Source organism: Terrapene carolina, unplaced genomic scaffold (genome assembly GCF_002925995.2).
Source record: "Terrapene carolina triunguis isolate 2854851 unplaced genomic scaffold, T_m_triunguis-2.0 Scaffold58, whole genome shotgun sequence".
Classification (NCBI taxonomy): Eukaryota; Metazoa; Chordata; order Testudines; family Emydidae; genus Terrapene; species Terrapene triunguis.
This window is the reverse complement of record NW_020664409.1, coordinates 56,830,625-56,855,327: the sequence shown is the minus strand read 5'-3', so window position 1 is coordinate 56,855,327 and position 24,703 is coordinate 56,830,625. Positions and strand designations below refer to the sequence as shown.

The 24,703-nt window shown below is 39.3% G+C and overlaps 1 protein-coding gene across 1 annotated transcript in view; it reads right to left on the bottom strand.

Annotated features, from left to right (window-relative positions):
- The window catches only part of CUNH8orf34 (chromosome unknown C8orf34 homolog), a 270,042-nt gene that overhangs the window by 10,497 nt on the left and 234,842 nt on the right, over positions 1–24,703 (bottom strand). Inside the window, exon 11 of the mRNA XM_026647343.1 lies at positions 1,916–2,009. Coding sequence (XP_026503128.1) covers positions 1,916–2,009 — 94 coding nt within the window. The remainder of the gene's footprint in view (positions 1–1,915; positions 2,010–24,703) is intronic.

Genomic DNA, 24,703 nt, shown 5'->3' with positions numbered 1-24,703 from the left:
ATAATTATTTTTTTTTAAACTGATTTTTAACCCAATCTACCATTCTCAGATGTCACATACAGTGTAACATTGCTTAGATCAAACATTTTTTGTTCTCCCTTCTCTACCTATGTTAGTACAAAGAATGACCTAACTTAAATAGTGCAATAGGTCATTATGGAAGATGATATGTAGGCATAAAATCAAGATGAGAGCATGTTACAGCCTAAATCATTTTCATAAAGGAAACTATTATTTACAATTATATATTTTTTCTTCTCTGTTCTCATTGTCACAAGTTCTAGCCAAAACTAATTGTGTTGATAAGTGTCAAAGAGGTGTCAAAGATTTTGCAATAGATACACAGTGGGCTGAATTTAATTGCCACCTGGTCTGGCATTACTTGTGAACCCAAAGTGAAATTAACTCTTGCACAGAGGGCAAGCACAGGGTCCTCTTAGAACAGGCCGGGTGTACCTACACAGTAGCTGGCAAGGTGCTTCCCAGAACAGGTAAACAGACGTGCGCTAGCTCTGTTCAAACTAGTGTGCTAAAAATAGCAGGTTGCAGTGGCACCAGTGGGGGCTCAGGCTAGCTGCCTGAGTACATATCCAGGGAATTGGGTAGGACTGTACTCAGGATGCTAGTCCAAACCTCCACCCATGCCACTATGGCCATACTGCTACTTTTAGAGTGCTAGCTCGAGCACAATTCATGCATTTCTGTCTATCTGCTCTGGGAAGCATCCTTCTAGCTGCTGTGTAGACATACCCTTAGTTGTGAGGATCTGGGCCTTTACAAAGGGGTGCTTTTCACACACAGAACACCTGAATAAGTGAGAATTTCATGTTCACAAAAGGTTGACAAATTGGGCCTATAGGATATACACTAACATAAAGGTAAAACAGCCAAAAGTGTAACAATGAGAGGGAAGGGGTACATATTTTTTTACTTTGGGAATCTCAATGTGTAAATTGTAACATGAAAGTCAAACCACAGGCTAACTGTGCACTTGCAATATCAGCGTGAGCAGATGTAATTCTTCAATTTTTCAAGTGACATCATTTTGAAAAATGTATTCTGTTTATCAGACACGATCTTCATTAATTATACATTGCTCTCCAGTGACTATTCCTGTAGGAACCTGGCATTTCTTACTGTAATGCTGTTTGTTCAAGCAGTTCTAGTTCCATGTACAAAGTGCTCTAAGCACCTGATTAAACAGTCTGTTTTTTTTTTATAACCATAAAGCCAAAAATAGGTTAGGAAATAGCATACATTTTCAGCCTGACAGATCACAAGCTGCTATGCTTAAAATAAATTCAATTTGCAGAACATTTAACATTTCCAACAAGATTATTTATAGGTATTGCATAACCAGATATGATTGGTTAAAGCTTCAATGTATGGAGATTCATAGTGTGCATTACTTGTCTTTACTTGTTCTCTCATTTAGGTCATAATCCTGTTGACCTTTACTAACATGATTGGACCAACAGCCTTCAAAGGGACTATGCTCCTACAAGAGCATAAGAATGGCCCTACTGGGTCAGACCAAAGGTCCATCTATCCCAGTATCCTGTCTTCCGACAGTGGCCAATGCCAGATGCCCCAGAGGGAATGAACAGAACAGGTAATCATCAAGTGATCCATCCCCTGTCGCTCATTCCCAGCTTCTGGCAAAATATACTACTATAAGGGCCACTCAGGAACTTGCAGGATCTTGATTGTAGGAACGTTTGTGTAAAGAACTATTACATGTGCAATCCTTCAACCCTCACTCAGGTGAGTAATCATTATGAGAATAGCCCCACTGGAGTAAAGATTACTTCTGTGAATAAGGGGTGCAGGATTTGGCCCTATGAAAATGAGGGGAGGAGAGCATTTTTTACATATATTCTCTCAGGCACCATCAGCTCCCAACAAACATACTCACATTTATCTTGATCTGCTGCCACACCTTCACTCTCTGTGTCGCTTGGCAATATCCATGGTTGGTGGGCAAGCTGAAATTGATGTAAGAATTCATCCTGTCATAAACAGATACATTTTAGATAAATTACATAGAAGCAAGCACTTCAATCTCAGTTAATTGGACAGATGAAAGCCTCAATAAAATCCAGCACTCCCTCATCAAAATAACCCACAATTAAAATGGTTTTCAGATAAGGCAAGAAAATTTGGGGCTCATTTTATTTCTCCTGTTAATCTGAGAAAGGATTCGTTTTTGAATTAATATTGTTATGGATTCCTGTACACTTATCTTGGAAATACACTCATACAAAACCCAATGGAAACATGTTCTGAATGTCAGTACTCCATATATCCCAGTATTACCAGGACCATGTCCTGAGATACCATGCAATAAGAGGGGAACAGGTTTTGTTCCAATGGGGCTTGATCCTGCTCCCACGTAAGTCAAAGGCAAAACTCCCATTGACTTCTATAGTGCAAGATCAAAACTCAAAAACCTTACCCAAAGCCTACTGAAGTCAATGGAAATTTTTCCGTTGACTTAAATGGGAGAAGGAGCAGGACCATGAAGAATTATTTTAAACTTATTTTTACCTCCAACATATCACAAAGCTATTGGGGGGCTTTGAACAATTGATTGGCATCAAAGTGTAAATACTATTTTTATTAAGAGACGACTGGGCATGTGTTTATTTTTTAAACTGTTTACAGTCAGTTCTTAATATAAAATAATACATTGGCAACTTTCTTTAGAATATTCTTGGGTTTCAGAGAGAGACAGAGAAGGGCAGTTTAGCAACCAAATGTAAATAGATGGTCTTAACATTTCAGAATTTCAGGGCATAGTGGTAAGTCTGACTGAAAATAAAGGTTATAAAGATCATGAACCAGATCCTCAGAATCTCGCTCTACATACTCGGAATTTGTTACATTACATATGAATAGGGAATGCTTTAAAAAAATCAGATAATCCATCTTAACCCATAATCATGTCTTGTGTTATAAGGCTACAATAAACAGAAGACAAGACTGACTGGACAAGATCTAACCTTTCTGGAGTAAATTATTTACTCAACCAGTCATCTATTAACAAAACTTAAAGTTCAACAGTGAAAGTTACTATGCAAGGAGCTGAGGTCCAAAAACTTTAGCATTATGAGTGTTTATTTTTATTGTGTTTTCTTAGTTGCAGTGACCATAGTGCAGAGCTGGGCAAAGTGTTCTGGTTTATGGAGCAGAATTCCTGCAGCATGGGAGCATTGTTTATGCTACTATCACACTGATTAGTCCACTTTTTTAGCCCTTCTGATCATCTGGTCACTCCACAATTTTCCTAAAGCATAAGGACAGAAAAGGGAGAGTTGTTCAAAGCAATGCTGTAGAACAGACTCAGAATACCTCACAAAGAGATCCCCCATGGCATAAAATACATGAATATGGAACTCTGTCCTACACTTCTTCACTAGCCTGAGATACTATGGAAGGTATATATGGAATTCCTATGATTCTGGAGTAGAATTGTCCATGCATTGTCCATTATTAATTGATTCCTTTAATAAAGAAACAGGACACTGACATGGCCGGTATTGAAGAAAAGTGGAAGAGAGTGCACTGAACATTGAGGCATGCATGGAGCTTCCATGGATGAATTTAGTTCTTAAATTTTTCCCACTTATTATTGCCACATATGAAGTTTCTGCCATGGAAGTATAATAAAGCTGCCTAGAGGGATTCTACTCTGTGTAGCTGCCCCTTTCCCCAGCACACTGCTTTGGAAACCTCTTCCTCTTTTCCGCGCCCCCCCACTACTGAAGGAAAGCAGCAAGAGCCTGGGAGACACTTTTGATGGGAGGGGGAGAGGGAAGAGACCACATGCTGTCCAAGTAGAGATACAGCTATAGTCAACATTCTCTCAAGAAATTCCATTACTAGTCCCACTGCTATCACTAGTAGAGGAGCAGGCATGTGCACACACAGTACTCTAGAATCTGTCCGTAAGTGATCAGACAACAGCAAACAGTAAAGAACAAGAGCAACTAAAAAAAGTGAATAAATGTCATTTTTGAACCAGCTGTAGTAATCTCCCAAGAAAAATTATAAACAAACTAGTTTGTTCAACTCACTTCAAAAATGTGGCATAGGGAACAATCCTTCATTAGCAGGGAGATCAGTAAGTGATCTCACTGCTTTATTGCATTTTTATCATCTACGATTTTATAAATAAAACTCTTTGCCATAGAGCCACATTTTGCACTGTGCCTCTAAGAGGTTCAGCAGAGAATCTGCAGCCCAAATAGGATGGGGAGACTTTAAGCTACTTTTGTTCCCTTTCAGTCCTGGGCTGCTTCAGGGAATGCTGTGGTCCCCAAGTTAACTTAGACAATCCTCAAGGTCTGTCTAAGATACAGCAGTCTCTCGGGGCTGTACTATGGGCTGCAGCTCAGAATCTTCACAAATCTGTATACTGTGGTTCTGCCCCTCCATCCCCATCACACCAGCACCTGTGCTGGGGAGAATCTACCCCCTCCAGAACCAGCGCGTTAGATCCCTTTTATGCCATTCCAGCCCTCTTACCCAGGTAAAGGGATCTGAGAAGGGATAACAATTTGGCTCTGAGTTACACCAGTGTAAATTGACTGTAAGTCCACTGATGTCAAGGACTTGCTCTGGATTTACATTAGGCTAGCTGAGAGCAGAATTTGTACCTTAAGGTTTAATGCCTCACTCTATGGTAAACTTAAATTAGTTAAACTTTCCTCTTGTTAACAGACATGTTAAAACAAAAATGTACATATACTGAAAACAACTTTGAGTTATTCAGGCATGTAAACTGATTGTAAAATTCCATTTGTTCAAGAAATGAAACTGAAAACAAGAAAGTCAATGGGGCTCTTTTCCTTCAACACCAGTTCATAAGAACTATAAATGAACTGTGTCAGACACTAATGGATTCTGTCCTGAACAGAGAAACAGAATTCAGCTTTTTTTTAAATCAAACTACATAAAATACTTAAGGAAAAACTAAATGCCTAAAAAGGTATGTACAAAAGGGTTTAAAACCTTGATTTATTAATTTTATAGAGATAATAAAAGCTATTTCTCCAAGTAACATTTCTGTGTTATAATTCAGTTTGCCCTTGAACAGAGCTGGTAATATAACACACCTGCTGGTGCTGCAAGGTGTTATCTATTCCAAGAGACAGACATATATGCTGAAGTACTCTGATGATTAGGTAACTTATAATTCTTTTTGAGGGGGATCAAAAAGCTAAGGTCTTGGGCATTTTTAAAAAGCTTAACAGCTGACATTTTAAATCTTTGCCAAATTATTCAAGAATTGTTCTAACACCATTAAACCAAGCCTGGTTAGAATATTGTCTCTGTCACAAGACAAAGAATAATTTCTCTGGATTTTATTTATTAGTAGTATTTTCTTTTCAGATTTCAGTCCTTCCTTACATAACTTTGATCCACATTAAAAGCTGTACAGGAAATGTACTTAGAGCACTAACAGATCTATTTAAAATAGTGTTTACTGAATTAGTTCATCATCTTTTAACTATTATTTCTGTAGAGGTATTCCTGATTTACACCTGGGTAAGTGAGAAGAGCAGATTGCCCGTTTTCTTTTTTCTCAAGCTTATAGCCTAGCATCCTGTACAGTAAATGCAGTATAGCCATGGTGCACTCTCATCTAATGGAATTTCTTCTTTCATGGCAAGTGCCTAGAAGGAACAAATGTAACTTTTTCCCTCTTATCCTCTTCTTTACATAGCACATATACTGAAATGGGAGTGGAAACAACCACTATCAGTTATAAAGGCTGCAAAACAGTTTCCAATGTGAAATTCCATTTTCACATGTCATAACTTAACCTGACCTCTCATGCAAACTTAAAAGGAAGAGCTGGGCCATATTTGCCATGGGATTTTTGTTAGGGCTTCCTGACCCTTCCCAGCAAATCCACAACAATTTGGTTGCCTCTAGGATACAAAGGGGCCTCTTAATTGGCCAAGAGGATTCAGTCAACTTAAGAACATAAGAATGGCCATACTGGGTCAGACGAAAGGTGCATCCAGCCCAGTATCCTGTCTACTGACAGTGGCCAATTACAGGTGCCCCAGAGGGAGTGAACCTAACAGGTAATGATCAAGTGATCATCTCCTACCATCCATCTCCACCCTCTGACAAACAGAGGCTAGGGACACCATTCCTTACCCATCCTGGCTAATAGCCATTAATGGACTAAACCTCCAAGAATTTATCTAGTTCTCTTTTAAACCCGGTTATAGTCCTAGCCTTCACAACCTCCTCAGGCAAGGAGTTCCACAGGTTGACTGTGCGCTGTGTGAAGAAGAACTTCCTTTTATTTGTTTTAAACTTGCTGCCCATAAAATTTCATTTGGTGCCCTCTAGTTCTTATATTATGGGAACAAGTAAATAACTTTTCTTTATTCACTTTCTCCACACCACTCATGATTTTATATACCCCTATCATAACCCCCCTTAGTCTCTTTTTTCCAAGCTGAAAAGTCCTAGCCTCTTTAATCTCTCATCATATGGGACCCGTTCCAACCCCCTAATAATTTTAGTTGCCCTTCTCTGAACCTTTTCTAATGCCAGTATATTTTTTTGAGATGAGGAGACCACATCTGTACACAGTATTCAAGATGCGGGCATACCATGGATTTAGATAAGGGCAATAAGATATTCTTCGTCTTATTCTCTATCCCTTTTTTAATGATTCCTAATATCCTGTTTCCTTTATGACTGCCACTGTGTGGACGTCTTCAGAGAACTATCCACGATGACTCCAAGATCTCTTTCCTGATTAGTTGTAGCTAAGTTAGCCCCCGATCATATTATATGTATAGTTGGGGTTATTTTTTCCAATGTGCATTACTTTACATTTATCCACATTAAATTTCATTTGCCATTTTGTTGCCTAATCACTTAGTTTTGTAAGATCTTTTTGAAGTTCTTCACAGTCTGCTCTGGTCTTAACTATCTTGAGCAGTTTAGTATCATCTGCAAACCTTGCCACCTCACTGTTTACCCCTTTCTGCAGATCATTTATCAATAAGTTGAATAGGATTGGTCCTAGGACTGACCCTTGGAGAACAACACTAGTTACCCCTCTCCATTCTGAAAATTTACCATGTATTCCTACCCTTTGTTCCCTGTCTTTTAACCAGTTCTCAATCCATGAAAGGATCTTCCCTCTTATCCCATGACAACTTAATTTACGTAAGAGCCTTTGGTGAGGGACCTTGTCAAAGGCTTTCTGGAAATCTAAGTACACTATGTTCAATGGATCCCCCTTGTCCACATGTTTGTTGACCCCCTCAAAGAACTCTAATAGATTAGTAAGACATGATTTCCCTTTACAGAAACCATGTTGACTTTTGCCCTACAATTTATGTTCTTCTATGTGTCTGACAATTTTATTCTTTACTATTGTTTCAACTAATTTGCCTGGTACTGACGTTAGACTTACGAGTCTGTAATTGCCGGGATCACGTCTAGAGCCCTTTTTAAATATTGGCATTACATTAGCTATCTTCCAGTCATTGGGTACAGAAGCCGATTTAAAGGACAAGTTACAAACCATAGTTAATAGTTCCGCAATTTCACATTTGAGTTCTTTCAGAACTCTTGGGTGAATGCCATCTGGTCCCGGTGACTTGTTACTGTTAAGTTTATCAATTCATTCCAAAACGTCCTCTAGTGACACTTCAATCTGTGACAATTCCTCAGATTTGTCACCTACAAAGGATGGCTCATTTTGGGAATCTCCCTAACATCCTCAGCCGTGAAGACTGAAGCAAAGAAAGAACTTCCCATTGTAGACAGCTGCCTGGGAGAGCACTGGGCTATGTTGCATTTCTCTCCCAGCTGCACCAAGTGTCATGGGGCAGAAATGCTTATTGGGTATGTTCAGACTTTGGTTATCTCCTGGAAGTCCTTAGCACATTTAGGGTTATCCCACCTCTCCTTTTCTAAGCATCCAGGAGCCAAGGCAGGCCAGACAACCAAAAAGGAGTACCCATGGCTAACAGGGTGGTGTCCCAATCACAAAGATGGCAGAGGTCACATTGCTCTGGTGGCCAGGTTCTGTCCCCATATTGCCTGGGTCGGTAAGAGAGTCATGGGCTGCTTTCCTCAATTAGGGGGCAAGGGGAAATGACTGTGCAGTTGCCACCACAGCTTTTCCCTATACCCACAGCCTTCCTCAGTGGATATCCCCAGGGTGACTCCCCAAAGTAATAGAAAGTTATTCAGGAACATGGTTAGCGAGTGACAAGTGGGGCTTGTGGCCAGGCCACTGGCAGCCAATGTTACATTGCCCCCAATAAGCAAAGAAAGACCACCTGGGAACAGAAGCCAATGAAGAGAAGGCAGGCAGGGTTATGAGGGACTTCCAGTACTGCTTGGGGATGAGGAGGGAGATACCAAAATTTGAGCAAGTGCCACAGCAAGGGAAGATTAAAATCAAAGACTATCACAATTACAACCATAACAAGGCTGCAGGTGTCAGAGGCCTGCAGATGTCTGAGTTGTCCCTTCATTTTTCAAAACAGATCAGAAGAAAACAGGTGAGAAGGTCACCCTAAGATGACACTTGATGGAGCTCATATGCTCAGTGTATGTTTATGGAGTGTTGCACCTACCCTGCCACCCTTAAAAGTTGGGGTGTTTGATATTGCATGGGCAGAGCTCCCCTTAAGTCCAGACTTTGGTTATCTCCTGGAGGTCCTTAGCACATTTAGGGTTATCCCACATCTTTTCATTGCTAATTCTTTTTGCATAGGAAGTGCCTGTACTATAGCCAGGGCAGATCACCAGGATGGAGAAGGCAGTCATTGACTGTTGGAGATTGGGGTGTTTTATGCCATACATCAGGAATTACTTAATATGAATGGGGATTCCTAATATTTAAGTTTCTTCCACTTCCTAGTTCACCTTACAATTTTGACTCTAAGAAGGTAGGAATTGTGGGACGCAGTGTTATCCATTAGACCACCTCTCAGACAGGAACACAGCTAGGTTTTGAAGTGGACAAGGTTAATGGTCAGGTGGCTCCTGACATGAGCCTTACTCATTTGGATGGAGTTTCCAGGGTATGGAGAAGCTGCTGGTTAAAATCAAGCAGGACTGGACCATTTTAAGGCTGTATGTTTCCCAGGCAGGAGGAGCATGGTCAAATATGCTGCCAATGGAGAGCAGTCTCCCTGGATTCCACTGCAGAAAGGTCCAGGAAAACAGGAACACCTTGTGAATCCCACCCAAAGTGCTTCCTCACTTAAGCATCTGCCACTTTAGGAGCCTAAGTCCAACATTTAGGCACCACTGATATTCACAAAAGCCCTACTCAGCTACTGTCTAATCCTGTAGGTGCCTAAACTCCCTAGGTCTTTAAGTTTATGGCCTTAAAGACCCCCCAAGACATCTAAATGTCAGTGTCTGGGCATGCACACAGCTGCAGGAGTGGGGAGGCTGAGTGGCTAGGCTCTCTGGCTCCTGGAAGGAGGCTGAGCAGCCAGGCTCTGCCTCTCTCTGGCAGCTGGGCTGGAAGGCTCTCGTCAATGTCACAAATGATTTTTTTTCCCCCTCAAGAACCCTTTCTACAAAAAAAAAAATCTCATGTTTGTGGCATTTCATTTCAGTCCATTTCAAAAATGCAAAATTTTTAGTGGAAAGGGATGTCAGTTTTCCAGCCAGATTAATGGGAGTGCCTGGCTCCCCACCTTCTACAGCTGTGGAGTCACTTTTGCCTAAGTTTACCCATCTCCACAGCATAGTCAAGGCCTCATAGAGCTTATTGGATCATAAAAGTATCAGACACTAACCTCTATTTTTCTTCATTCCTACAACTCTCTAAACAACAGCGATTTTTAAAAATTTTGCTCTAAAAATAATTCACCTGATTTGACATCTTTTATGCCCTATGTCATTTTAAGGACAGTAATATGCTTTCAGAAATATCTCATCTAAAGGAAATGCTAATATAACTCTGCAAAAATAGCATTACAGACTCTGTACTAACCAACCTATATAAAAAGTGTTCTAAATTCGGTAATTAAATTTCCAAAGTAACTTGTCTTTCTTTTCACCACAGACTAATTATGTAAAACCCACTACTATGTAAAAAACAGGCTTTTTTTAATGCTATGAATCAGCCCAGTTTGCAAAGCAGTATTAAACTTATTAGCTACTGGCTCTATTATGTTAGCTTTTCTTCTCATTTCAAAGTAATTCTGTGATATTATGAAGCAAATCTACCAATTCAAAACTTAAGTAATCACTATTATCTGTCAAATATTTGAGTGGCTTTTCTGTTGGATAAAAGTAAGATTAGTCAGCTCTGTGAACAAAAAAATAACCCTTACATTTCTAAAAAAATCTTGATTAAAATTCCATACATAAGCATTCTCTTAGAAATCATATTGCTCTCAGTGGGCATTGATTCTGCTGTAGTTTACCAACTTTACCAATAAAAATCAAATCAAGTTTCAAAATAAATAAATATATTCCTCCAAGCCTAACTACAAGGAACTAAAATACAAATAAAAAACCCTCACATCCTAATTTTATAGTTTTTATGGTCTTAAAATTAGTAAAAAATAAATATATTGAAAATCTTACTTCTGACAAACTGATTCTTTGAGGGACAGTTCCTATAATATCTCCGCTCGTTTGTACAGCTAGCCCTGAAGGAGTGCCAAGAGTCCTCCCAATTTGACTCTTAGATGTTAAGGATCTGCTTCTTTGCATACTAAGGATTCCATCCTTATTTCCCTGGTTGCTAGAGGTATGAGGTCTTGGCAACAAACTATTTGGGGTTGCAGGTCTGCTTCCTGGAGTCGATGGCGTTGGAGGCCTGTTGTTCTGCATAATGGAAGTCTGAGGCCTACTATTTGAGATACTGGAGACCTGCACTCTGCTGTTAGTAGGAAGCGGTGGTGATTTGTTTTCTTGCAGCTGCAGCTGAATATTTTTCCCAGTTTGACTTGGCACTTGAGACCTTGAATTTTGGCCTACTGTGGCTTGAAGATTTCCTGGTTGATGTGATGTAACTAAATTAAGATGTGGACTACTACTTGCTTCTTCCCAGAGTGCTAGGTCCTTTTCAATGTCTGCACACAGAAAAAAGACAACAGTAACATTAAAGTAAAAAGAAGGGTACACTGAGGACGTGTCCACATGGAGACTTGGTGCACAGCAAGCCAGGGTCTGAACTTACAGTGCTCTAGCCAGCTGCACACTAAATTGTCATGTGGACCCTGTGATCACGCACTAAAAGTTCCATAGGGCTCTTTGATGTTCTGCTGTTTGAAACAGCAGATCAAAGAGCATTTTTAGTATATGATAGCAGGGTCTATATGGACAATTAAGCACAGCAGGCTAAAGTGCTCCAGATGTATACTGCACACTGTCTGTCCATGTAGAGAAGCCTAGCATATGTAATCTCTCATCTTCATGATTTTAAAATTGATTTAAAGTATGAATGAATGGTGAACGCAGCTTGAGGTTGTGGAGAGAAAACCTACTCATCTCTCAGCCATCCCTGCAAATGGAAGACAGACAGAACTAACAATCCAAAATATAGGTTTTTGCAAGCCATTTCTCCTTCAAAGTTCATCCCTCGGAAATGGAATATGACATCACTTTGTAATGATCTTTTCTTGATATGAAAGGCATTAAAACCAATAATAACCTCCATTATTTCTCCCAAGTTATATTCCTTTAACTTCTATGAGGTTTCTCTTTAGTAACAAATAAAGACCAGGCAAAACTCTGGCTCTGAGCAAACCTCTTGTGAGGGTGGAATCTAAACCCGATTCACAATCTGAATTTTACTCCTGGATCCTATCCTTATAAGTGACCAAACACGCTTGAACTCTGGTGTGTTTGAAATTTTGACATATTCTGGATCTGAATTTTGGGGCTCCAATCTATCTCAGCATCTAATTCCATGGACACACAGTTTGAAAATGCACAGGTTTCACTAACTTTAGCAGAAGCCATGTATTAAAATCCAAGAGTAGAATTTGGTCCATAAAGGGGCTTCAGCTTTACACAAGCCAAACTCTCAGTTCAGTGGGAGTTTCCCTTTCTAAGGTATAAAAAAATAAAGCCCTATCTAGGCAAGGACAATTCAGTGTTACTGAAGAATCTTTGCTTCTGAATTCATTCAAAAGCTATTTATGTTTCTAATTTACAGGTAAACTATGTCATTACAGTGTGTCCAACAAAGTTAAAGTAATGGTGGTTAGGTACTTTACTATGCTAGCAAAATGAAAACCCTCACAAGTAAACATGTCAAGGAACTTGACAAGACATTTGTTGAATCATCTAGTTTATGTTTCACCACAGTTGTCAATTTCACACCCTCACTGGCAGATGACTCTATTTAACTTTGTTTTGAGACACACAATCAGTTTCCTTTAGAACCAACAGCAGTGTCATTTTGTTTTAAACAGTATGAGCCACATTCTCAGCAGGTGGGAACTGGTATAGCCCCATGGACTACAAGCTCTGTGTGTATAATGAAGCCTCCAACACACAGAAAATCTGCATTGCATTTGTGACTTGACAGCAAAGACTTCAGGATACAAGAAATCCTACAGCAATTCCAAACCTGATTTTCCAATACTATAATTTAGAATCTATTCTCATCCACTTCCACCTGTGTTTACCAAATATGCACAATGTTTATACTATACATTTATAAACTATGAGTACACACAAGTAGAATTGGTCTGCATTAAAATGTGCTCATATTTTATTAAATATTTTACTCATTTACTTTTTAAAAAATAAAAAACAAATTGTGTCTGCTAGTCTAAAATAAGATATTCAACATGTTAGAAGACTGGTACTAGAGAAGGTAGACTCAAAATTGTCAGTGAAATCTCAAAGGATATATTATCCAGACTCTTTAGTGAACAAATGTTTTCCTACTAGCAAATTTACAAGGTTCATTATTGTTTATATATTTAGTAGACAGTTAAGGATATTTCTTATTGTTGCTTTAAACTTAAAGTAATTTAAATGAAACACTGACCTCATTAAAATCAAGCAGTTGTTTTCATTTTACCTTTTGAAATAATTACTGTATGCTTTAAAAAAAATCAATTCACGTCACTTTGAAATTTGTAAGATATCTGGTTCAAATCTCAGGGGTCAACAAGCAATAATGTAAGTTTCATAATTTAAACCAAATGTGGTATGTGTTCTTTTAAATTAAAATTAACCTGTATCATTGCAAAATGACTAAACTCTCTAACTTCCTCGCCTTGATTCAGAGGAGATCATGCTGGAAAACTGATCTAGAATATCCATGCTTTAGTAAGAGTTCTATAAACATATTATTCTCTGTCCATGTTTCCATGATTTTAAATTAGTGATTGATTCTACAGAAAAAAGCTATTTTAATCACTTTCTCCATATATAATTAAAAAGATTTCCACAACAAAACTGTTCAGTTTTATTTAATACATACCACATCTGTTGATTTTACTGCAACATCAACTTTTCCAACTAAATGAATAAACCTAGTTTTGAATTTCCAACACTATAGTATTATTTGATACACATCAAATACTGTAGCTGTGACACGACTTGGGATTTTGTCAGAAAACCTCCTGTTAATGTTATTTAAATGAAAATAACATGTGGGTAACAGAGTGATCCAAGGGTATCCTACTTATGTATCAGAAATACCAGAACAACAGTTTGATTCACAACACATTTATAAGGTTTTTAATGCATTAAAAAGTTCTTTTTGTGATAAAACACATTCAGGAAGACCACAGAATTATTCCTTCAAACCAAACAGAAAAGTTGCCTGAATTAGCTACCAACAAAAAAGCCTCTCACCCTGTGTATAATATAAAGCTGCCACTGGACAGCTGTAACTTATGTGACTGGCATTTAGATGAAAGCATTACGGTGCAGTCCGCAGGGAACGATGGGGGCACTGTATAGGTGAAAATTTGAACCTGCTAAAAATGTTGCATTCACATTTGCTGAACCAAAACCAAATACTGCAAGTTTATATTTTGTAAATAAAGAGAACTGCCCAGGCAAGTCTACATATTCCAAAACCCCATTCCTGATACACAGACAAATGGAGAAAACCAGTCACAGGGAAACAGATGATCAACAAGAACCATTCTCAAATAAAATAAAATAAAATAAAATAAAATAAAATAAAATAAAATACCTAGATCTCATATAGCACTTTTCATCTGTAGATTTCAAAAGCACTTTACAAAAGGAGCTTAATACCATTATTTCCATTACACAGATGGGGAAACTGAGGCACCGGGAGGGGAAGTGACATGCCCAACCCTTGGGCATGGTAAACAGAGGGAGGGCTGGACATGAGGGAGCCCCAGTCAAGAGGATTTTGTGAACCTGTACCTTATCCCTGGAGTACAGGTAGTAGACGACGGTTGGCCATGGTGAACTGACCAGAAAGATTCTGTATTCTAGTACATCCAGCAACAGAGAAATAGACTATCAAAGGAGTCTACAACCTAGTGCCAGCTCCCAACAACCCAAACAATTGGGTGAGGACAGATAAGACATTTCAGAATATCTCATTACCCTTTGTGCTGGTGCCAGAGAACTGCAATGCAGTCTGAGAGAGTTACATGTATTTTTATTTTATAAATACATACCCCAGTTCACCTGTTTGATATTATCCTGACTGACTGCAAGGAGTTAAATCAAAGGAGGCTGTTAGAGGGGGGAAAAACAGGATATGAAACAAGGGCAAAGATAAGGGTCCTTGAGGAAACAATGGGGAAATGATTAGACCTTCCCAGACCTAAGCCTGGGATCAAAGTGGGTATTAAAACCTTGACAATGCTGGCCTATAGAAGAAGGGGGATTGAGTGGGCTGTCAAGAGCTGCTGAGGGAGAAGATGCTGACAGAGACACTGAGAAGGAGACAAACTGAAGCAAGCAGACTGCCTCTCCCAACTGAGAGGTGGGAGTAACTGGGTTGAATGGAACTTACCAAAGCTTGCAAGGTAAGATTAAAGTTTAGGTAAGGAAAAATAGGTACATAGGTCTTTTCTGTTTTTGTTTGTTTGTTTTAACTCTTTGCTCTGCATGTTTTGTACCTTTTGGGTGAATACATAATGTTTTGTTTTGAGGAAGCTGTTTTTGAGCAACTTTAAGCAGCTGCTGTCACAGGCTCCAGGAGCAAAAGTACTTACAGGGGCTAGACACAGGTGGGCCTGTCATATTAACAGGGTCAAGAATCACAGGGGCTGCCATCTGGAGCCCAGTTCCAACGTAGCTGAATTGCATGGTTGACCCTTGAGAAAGATGCAGGAAGCCAGGTGCACTTAAGAGAGCCATCAAGAGGTGCACTTAAGAGAGACAAAAAGGAGATGTCTAACGTGCAGCTCAGCCTGAAGCCATGTCAATGGTACATTATCAAATCACCAGAAGCAGCAGGATCAAGTGGAAGATTTCTAGATTCCACTGTTCCACAAAGGCGTGGGTGAATGGGAAAAGCTAACTTTGCTTTGTATGAGCTGACCTACACCAAGCCAGCCCCCAATAAGTAGGGGAAGGAGCAGGTGTGCTTTCAACCCCAAAAGTTTACAGAAAGGTAAGATGCCCCAAGAATTTGCAGAAAGGGCCTTTTGGGCACTCTGACAATCATGATGGGGAGGAAACCTCCTGGCCTAAGATATCATTGGGGGAAGCAGGCTGTCATAACTATAAAGGGAAGGGTAACAACCCTCCTGTGTACAATACTATAAAATCCCTCGTGGCAAGAGACACCAAAATCCTTTTACCGGTAAAGGGTTAAGAAGCTCAGGTAACCTGGCTGACACCTGACCCAAAGAACCAATAAGGGGACAAGATACTTTCAAATCTTGAGGGGGGAAGGCATTTGTTTGTGCTCTTTGTTTTGGGGGTTGTTCGCTTTTGGGACTAAGAGGGACCGGACATCAATCCATGCTCTCCAAATCTTTCTGAACAAGTCTCTCATATTTCAAACTTGTAAGTAACAGCCAGGTAAGCCATGTTAGGTTTATCTTTGTTTTCTCAACTTGTAAATGTTCCTTTTGCTAGAGGGTTTACCTCTGTTTGCTGTAACTTTGAACCTAAGGCTAGAGGGGGTTCCTCTGGGCTCTTTGAATCTGATTACCCTGTAAAGTTATTTTCCATCCTGATTTTACAGAAATGATTTTTACCTTTCTTTCTTTAATTAAATCCTTCTTTTTAAGAACCTGATTGATTTTTCCTTGTTTTAAGATCCAAGGGGGTTGGATCTGGACTCACCAGGAATAGGTGGGGGAAAGGAGGGGAAATGGTTAATTCCTCCTTGTTTTAAGATCGAAGGGTTTGGATCGGTGTTCACCACGAAATTGGTGGAGAAGTCTCTCAAGGCTACCCAGGGAAGGGTTATAGTACTTGGGAGGGAGATATTCTGTGGGGGACGTAGACAGAGTTTCCCAAATGACTCAAATAATTTGGTGGTGGCAGCAAAACCAGATCTAAGCTAATAGTTAAGCTTAGAGGTTCTCATGCAGGTCCCCACATCTGTACCCTAGAGTTCAGAGTGGGGAAGGAACCTTAAGACAGGTATACCAGCAGTCCCAAATGTTGCTAAATGGGCTCCCTGGCTGCACCTAGAAGTTCAATTAAAGGACTGCTACGTTTTTAGGCTTCTCCTCAAAAAAAGACAGGTAAATGCAGGTATAGTGGGAGGGAGGGTATTTAATTAGGCTAAAGACTTTTATACATGTGGATATGTCAGATATTGGATGAAAGAAATGCAAATTACAACTCTTTGTAGGGATTTTCACATTTGCTTACTCAAGTCCAGTGCTACAAAGGGTAAACGCATTGTGTGATATCACGTGAGACAGTAATGATATTGTACATTTTACGGAGGGGGAAATGGAGGCAGGTATGTAATTGAATTATCCAAGGTTACATAGTAAACCAGTTAAACAGCTGGGATTAGAATTCAGGAACTCCTCACCCCTAAGATCAGGATGCCTGTTGTGACAAAGTTCCTCCTCTATCTTGGTGGGTCCTGCGCTTACTGGTGGATTTTCTTGCCTCAGAGATTCACCATGTGGGTTGGGGAACAGCCCAGAGACCTTCTCCTCTGGAAGAACCCCCAGTTCAGGTCAATTGGGAGGTTTGAGGGGAACCCGGGCCCGCCCTCTACTCCGGGTTCCAGCCCAGGGCCCTGTGGACTGCAGCTGTCTATCGTGCCTTCTGTAACAGCTGCATGATAGCTACAACTCCCTGGGCTACTTCCCCGTGGCCTCCTCCAAAGACCTTCCTTATTCTCACCACAGGACCTTCCTCCTGGTGTCTGATAACGCTTGTGCTCCTCAGTCCTCCAGCAACACACCCTCTCACTCTCAGCTCCTTGCGCCTCTTGCTCCCAGCTCCTCACACACAGTGAGCTCCTTTTTAAAACCCAGGTGCCCTGATTAGCCTGCCTTAATTGATTCTAGCAACTTCTTCTTAATTGGCTCCAGGTGTCCTAATTAGCCTGCCTGCCTTAACTGGTTCTAGCAGGTTCTTGATTACTCTAGTGCAGCCCCTGCTCTGGTCACTCAGGGAACAGAAAACTACTCATCCAGTGACCAGTATATTTGCCCTCTACCAGACTCCTGTACCCCACTGGTCTGGGTCTGTCACACTGTATTTATTTCTTCACTTGTAACCTGCAGAAGCAGCAGAGTATTCGGATCCTATAGTTCTGTGGTTACTAAGAAAAAAGTGATCTGAAAATAGGTTTATATCATAACTTACCTTTTTGTGCATGTGCCACATCTTCATGCCTCCAATGTCACATTTGTTGAAAGGCAGGCTTATTATTTTCTATGGTGTGGTCATGAAGTGGCATGACATGCAGCACATATATCATATGCCTGCAGGGCTGTACGTATGCCCTTTAAAAGGATGAATACTGCAAAAATATTTTCCTGTTATTCATTGTTTAATTTAACCAATCATCCAGAGTAAAATGGAATTTATTCTACAACTAAAGAGGTGTATGTTTTGAATCATTCATAAAATATTTAAAGCTGAAGCAAGAAAATACTCATTACAATGAAAAAAAGTGGAAACTGTATTCTAAATTTCCCAATGCATTTTTCAAGAAACAATGAAAATACTTTCACCCAAACTTTGGTTTACTTTATTGTACTCATTGAAAAATTACTACTATCACTACTGTAGCAGAGATTCTATTATACACAATGGCCCTAATCCTCATCAACCGGAACTCCCATTAAATCTCACAGAGGTCCTGGCTGGCTTATCCCTCAGGCCAGTCTTTTATTCATTAATACACTGGTCTGTTGAAGTCTTTTGGAAGATTTATACCCTGGAGGTCTAGCAACAATAATTCACTACCACCTGAGGTATTACTGAGCTATGGGAATAAATATGTAATGAAATTGTCAGGATAGTTTTTTAATTACCTTACCATACACAGTCAAGTTTAAAATCGTTGGCTTCAAATAAATGTCTTTTTTCCTGTTCAACAAAATAGCAAACGAAGAGAAAGAGGTTACAATTCAATTTGTCATCTACTTTTGTCAGTGTCTCAGCCAATGTTTCCTCTCCTTACTCACATGAGTAGTCCAACTGATTTCAGTGGGTTACTTGGGTGTATAGGGTTTGATGTTTTATGATTCCTTGTCACTATACGCACCAGCTAGATGTTTTTCCATGGTCTGCAGTTCTTTTGCGGCTAAGGAGTCTTTCAGGAGTTTCTGGCTTGGGGACCCTCCGTTTCTGGCACACATGACATCCAGGTCCCAAACAGGTTGATGCTAAATGCAGGTAAAAAGAAAGGGGAATACTAGAATCTTTAAATGTATTTTTACATTTATATCTAAAATAAACGAAAGTTGGAATGATATGTTCTCATAATTTAGGTAATTAAATGGCGCTTTAAAGTTTAAAGTGCAATTAATAAAAATGTTAGCTTTATATAAAAATATTAATTGTGAAACGCTATTTAATTTAAGGTACAGATGGGTAAGAGATGGATTAGATTCAAAATATCTAGTAGTTTTAAGCAAAGATATACCTGCATAGAAACTGGTGCTCAAATTGAGGCAGCATATCAGGCCAAATTCTGCAATGATTTACACTCTGTGTAGTCCCATTGACTTTAGTGGCATTGCACTCACTTTAAATCAACATAAAATGTGGCCCAATATCTCTGCAAAGCAGCACTTCTGGGAATATCTCTGCATTTCCTAACCACCATTTCCAATACTGTTGTATCACTGCAAGAAGTCTTCTTTTCAGGAAAGGTAACTAAATCATGGCAGCATTATAAGCAGTTTGGAAGGGATCCTGGCAAGCAAAATACCTACCCAGTCATTCGACTATTGAACACTGTGATATTCAGAGTTACCTACAGGTTTTTGGAACTGTTCAACGTGCTTTTAAAAGATGTCTTCAAAAACATAAAACTATGGCGATAAACTTGATAAGTTTGTATCTGTTTGTTTGAGATAAACTAAAAACTAAAACATATGACCAGATGTTCGGGACTTAGTCATAAAAACAATGGGCAAAAAGATCAATTAAAACATATCAGAACATAGAGTTTACTTTATTACATTGCCAAAATATTTCATCCAAAGACCTAATGTTTTTTTTAAACAGTAAAAACTAGTTATATGTACTGTAGTCACCTTTGCTATTTTTCCAAGAAATAAATATATTCTTCAAAATACAGTTATACAGAATATTTTATATTTCAGATCTATTCAAAACAATCAACACCACCTTTTAAGTATCCAACTCCTGTGAAGCATAAATTCTTTGCTAGATTTGACCGTACAACTTTAGAATGCTATGTTGATAAAGAAATATCTAAAATGTAAAGGTCCAGATTTGCATAGGAAAGAGAAACTGGCCTTATATTAAATCATATCAATCAACACTATCAAAGCTGTTCAAGATTTTAATTGGCATATTTATTTAGTGATGTGATTTTTGGAATGATGGTACCATTTTCAGTTTGCAAATTTGCTTCCATAGCACTCCCATTTTAATTAAAATTATTCCTATTTGGTCCCAGTTATTAAAGTAGAATATCTGGAGAAGACCATAAACCAGGGGTTGGCAATGTTTGGCACGCGGCTCGCCAGGGTAAGCACCCTGGCGGGCCGGGCCAGTTTTATTTACCTGCTGACGCGGCAGGTTCGGCCGATCGCGGCCCCCACTGGCCGCGGTTCGCCGTCCCGGGCCAATGGGGGCGTCGGGAAGCGGCGCGGGCGAGCGATGTGCTGGCCGCGGCTTCTCGCCGCCCCCATTGGCCCAGGACGGCGAACCGCGGCCAGTGGGGGCCGCGATCGGCCGAACCTGCCGCGTCAGCAGGTAAATAAAACTGGCCCGGCCCGCCAGGGTGATTACCCTGGCGAGCCGCGTGCCAAACGTTGCCGACCCTGCCATAAACTATACAAATTTAGATCTGATCCTGCTAATTTCAGACAGATGAATAGCTCCCATTGGTCCTGATCCTGAGAGGTTTTGAGCATCTGCAACTTCAGTGACAGCTGTGAGTTCTCAGCATCAGACACAATGAACTCATTAGGACTATTCACATGCATGGAATTACTCACATGAATAAGTGTTTGAAGGATCAAGACCATAGTTATTTAGTGGCAGATTCCAATATTTTTACTTATGTTGAATAACACCTTATTTTATGAGCAGTTCAATTAAAAGCAACAGGGCTACCCAGGGCATTAGGAGCTAGTCAGTGTGTTCATTGTGGGGAAAGGGATCAGAATGTGGCCATATGTTATAGTTTTTATATTGATTATTTAGATATATTTTTCCTTATATAAATGTCCATGTATATGTTTGTGTATGTTTATGTATGTACTCAAAGACACACACACACACACTGTATATGTCTTTGTAACTATGGAGATGTCATACAATTATGCACACAGACTCCTACATGAAGACATACACAGTTTATGTGAGTACACATATAAATGACATAAATATGCATGACTTAAAATATATACACCCATATATTTACATGCATTCAGTATATACCCATACACATTTTCATTTATCCAAATTCTTCCATCAACATATGCCTTCAACTGCCAGTGAAGTCAATGAAATAAGTGAGGGTAGAATCTATCCCACAGTTTGTGATCAGTTCATTAAATGCTTTTGCAACCCACACACCTTCTGGGTGTGGTGTTCTGTCCCATCTAGTGGCACCGAGACCACTTAGAGAAAGTTAAATGAGTCTGCTCTACAGCTGTAGCTAACAGGCAGTTGGCTTTTAGATCATGTGGTAGAGAGGCTCATGAACTAAGCTTCAAAAGGCCCCAGGTTCAATCCTGCCCGCCGACGACCAGGGTCTGTCAGTATTACACTTTGTCATGTTTTGATGAAAAGATCAAGAGTACATGCAACACCACAAATATCAGTAACTACAAGTCAGGCCATAATGTGCCAAAGGCCAAAGCAATGCTGCATCATTACTTACTGAGTACATGTGGTACTAAATATTTGAAATTTAGTGACAAACATTGTAAATGACCATAAACATATAAATACATTCATTTGATAATGATATGAATGAGAATGAAAACCAGCACAAACAAGCCAAAGGTTATTATGATAATAAAATGTTGTGACTCTTGTGATCATTCTCTGATTCTGTGCATTTCAGGGACATACCAAAGTAGGTTTCAATCATTTAGGAGGCAGAGCAGGGATACCAATTTTTCATACATGGCTTTGGATGAAAATGATTATGTTTTGAGGCCCACATTCACTTCGGAGTTTGCATTAGTGCAAACCCTGCTAAGGGTCCCTAGTGTTCCCATCACACAGCTGTGCCAGTTCCATATGCTGAGGAGCCAGCATAGCCTGAAAAGTGGATGGTGATACCTAGAAAAGGGGGCATGACCATGGTGGCTGGGAAATATGCGGATTCATGGCTCTAGCATGATTTAAAGCTGCTCCTCCCAAAGCCTTAGGGCAGATAGCAGCAGTAACACTATGTAAGTTAAGATAAACCCTCAGGGTTGCAAGGCACTTTTGCTGGTGCAGCAAGGTGTAATTTACACCTTCCTGTGCCACTTTACAGAACTTAGTCTTATTGTCTTTTGGCCAGGTATAGTACAAGCAGACCAATACAAACTTGCAAGCATAGTGTAACTTTACTCTGAAGCATAACAATAGTGGAGCCAACTAGTGCTATAATATAGCCTCTTGATCTCCTTAAAAACACACTCCAGATTATTTCTATGCAAACATTACAACTTCAGTTAATTCAAATTTTAATCAGCTGTGACAATGGTAGATTCTATCCCGCTTATTCCTTTCAACCTGGTAGGTTGGGTCAGTGTTGGATATAAATATGGATGTTTTTAGTTTATTTAATATCTTCTTTGCCATTATGGTTCCAAACTATGCCTTATGTTTAATGTTTCATTACATTTTACAAATGGATGTTTACATTAACAAGGAGTTTTACATCTCAATACAAGGAAATTACTGAAAGAACATCCTTGCCATTTTTACTTATGGAAATCACATTGGGCACCATTCACCAACTTTGAACCAAGGCATGGTGAGGTAATATAGCATCAGAAAAATGTTAAATCAATATTGTCAAGAGATGTGCCAACTTTTAAGGTCAGCCATATGTCAGTATTTTGCTAAGGTTTTTTCCACATCTTCATTATGTCTTCACATACAATATATTTATTTTTGTATTCTTTACTTAGATCACTTAGCCAACAAATACAAAGGAAGAGGCCAAAATGTAATCAAGGCCTTAACTAGTTCATTGCATTTTTGAAGAATATTGTAACTTAGTGGGGCTGGAGTGGGTTAGGGGAAATTGGCTATAGTTATAAATTGCTCATGTTAGCAAGAGTTTCTTTTAGATGTCATAGTTCATGCTTCAGACTTTAGCACCATATTAGCTTGGTTCCAAAAGTCATTGATGATATTCCTGCTGGAAGAAATATGATACACATTAAGGTTCTGATCCTGCAATTGAATGTACTGTCATGGACCCTCACACAGATGTGAAGTCCCACAGACATCTATGGAGTTCTGCTCAGGTGAAATGATCAGATGCCAGAATCAAGGCCTAAGAATTCTCAACCTCTAATATAAACTGCTTTACCAGAACAATGTAGGACACTCCAAGAGGAGAAGCTGGCTTCCAGCAGAAAGCATTCCTTCATCTTTTAAGAATGCCTTTTATCAGAGATATAGAGCAGTTTAACATGTGATTTTCAGGGAGAAAATTTTTCATTCTAGACCACAGCATCCCTTCTGAATTCATAGAATAAGAAGAGATTTTAAGATGTGGAGGTAGCCTGCCTTAGATTGCCAGCTTCCCTGCAGTCAAGAACAATTGGCTCCAAGAGCAGCTTGCAATGAGTAATTTTTGACTGAGGATAAGAGCAAACAAGACAAATAAAAGATAAAGAAAATTTCAAGTGGAACTGTCTGGTTCCAATAAAACCAAGTTATTTAAATGGAAAATGCAAACATATTAGAATTTGCCTAGGATTGCATTCTTTGTTTAGTAATTAGTTCCTGACAAGTTGGAAATATAAATAATTTTTGATTGAACTTTATGTTATGCATATTTTTGTTCATTAAGTGAAAGTTTTACTAGAAGCTTCAGGAAATAATACCACAACAAAGAAAAACTCTCATAAGCTTTCTCATATGCAATTCACCAATTCATATAAAAGTAAACTTAAATAGAAACATTTGTCACAGATGCCTCCAAATACAGTCAAATAATTCCATTTTTCAACAAATTATCTGTGAGTGTGCACTTGTGATTAATCCTGACCAGGAAGGTGAGAAGGATGGTTGTTATTCAAGCAGCTAATCTTTCTGCACAATATTGTGTAAAGGTTTTTCACACAACGTTCATTTTTCTATTAGAGTTCACCAACTGTTTAATCTTTCAGTTTCCACAATCTGCTCAGGCACACAGGGTGAGCTAGTCAACTCGGTTCTTAAGGTAATTTAAAAATAATAATCCGCTTCAAAGCTTTGTTGCATATTGGCAATCACCTCTAATCTCTATCTTCAACATTAGGGCCCGTTCTACTTGAAATGCCATGTAATTGAAATTACAAGCTTTCCGCTCCGCGTGGCAGCCTGCTAGCACATTGTATACCAAACGTACAATAAAAAATAAAAAAAAAAACTGTTGAGCTAGTCCTTTCGACATTGAGGTTTGAGCTAAATTATTGAGCTTTCCTATTTACAGAAATAAAATACATGGGCACCAAGGAACTACCCGTGCTTCAGCATGTGAAATGTAAGCAGAAGATTGATTTCATGATGATTCAGGCTGTCTTTTAATCATTGTTATTTTGGGGTGGAAATCTTGGATTTGTGTTGCCAAAAATATTAAAGTCTTAAAACTATGATCATCACTGGCAAAGGAGTAGCCCTTCTTACATTTAAAATTAAATTAAAAAAAGAGAAAATGTTTGGAAACTTTAATTTAAAAAAAATCTTGAGGCTTTTTTAATTAAGATTATTTATTTGAGGTCAGGGATGCACCCACCTTTCACATTATATGGCTAATCCTGCAAAGTGCTGAATGTCTCCTCAGAGATGCTAAGCACCTTCACAGCCTCCACTGACTTCAGTAGGACCTCATGGGGCTAAAGGATTGGGCCTTTAGTTCGCTTCTAGGGGCTGGGTCTACACT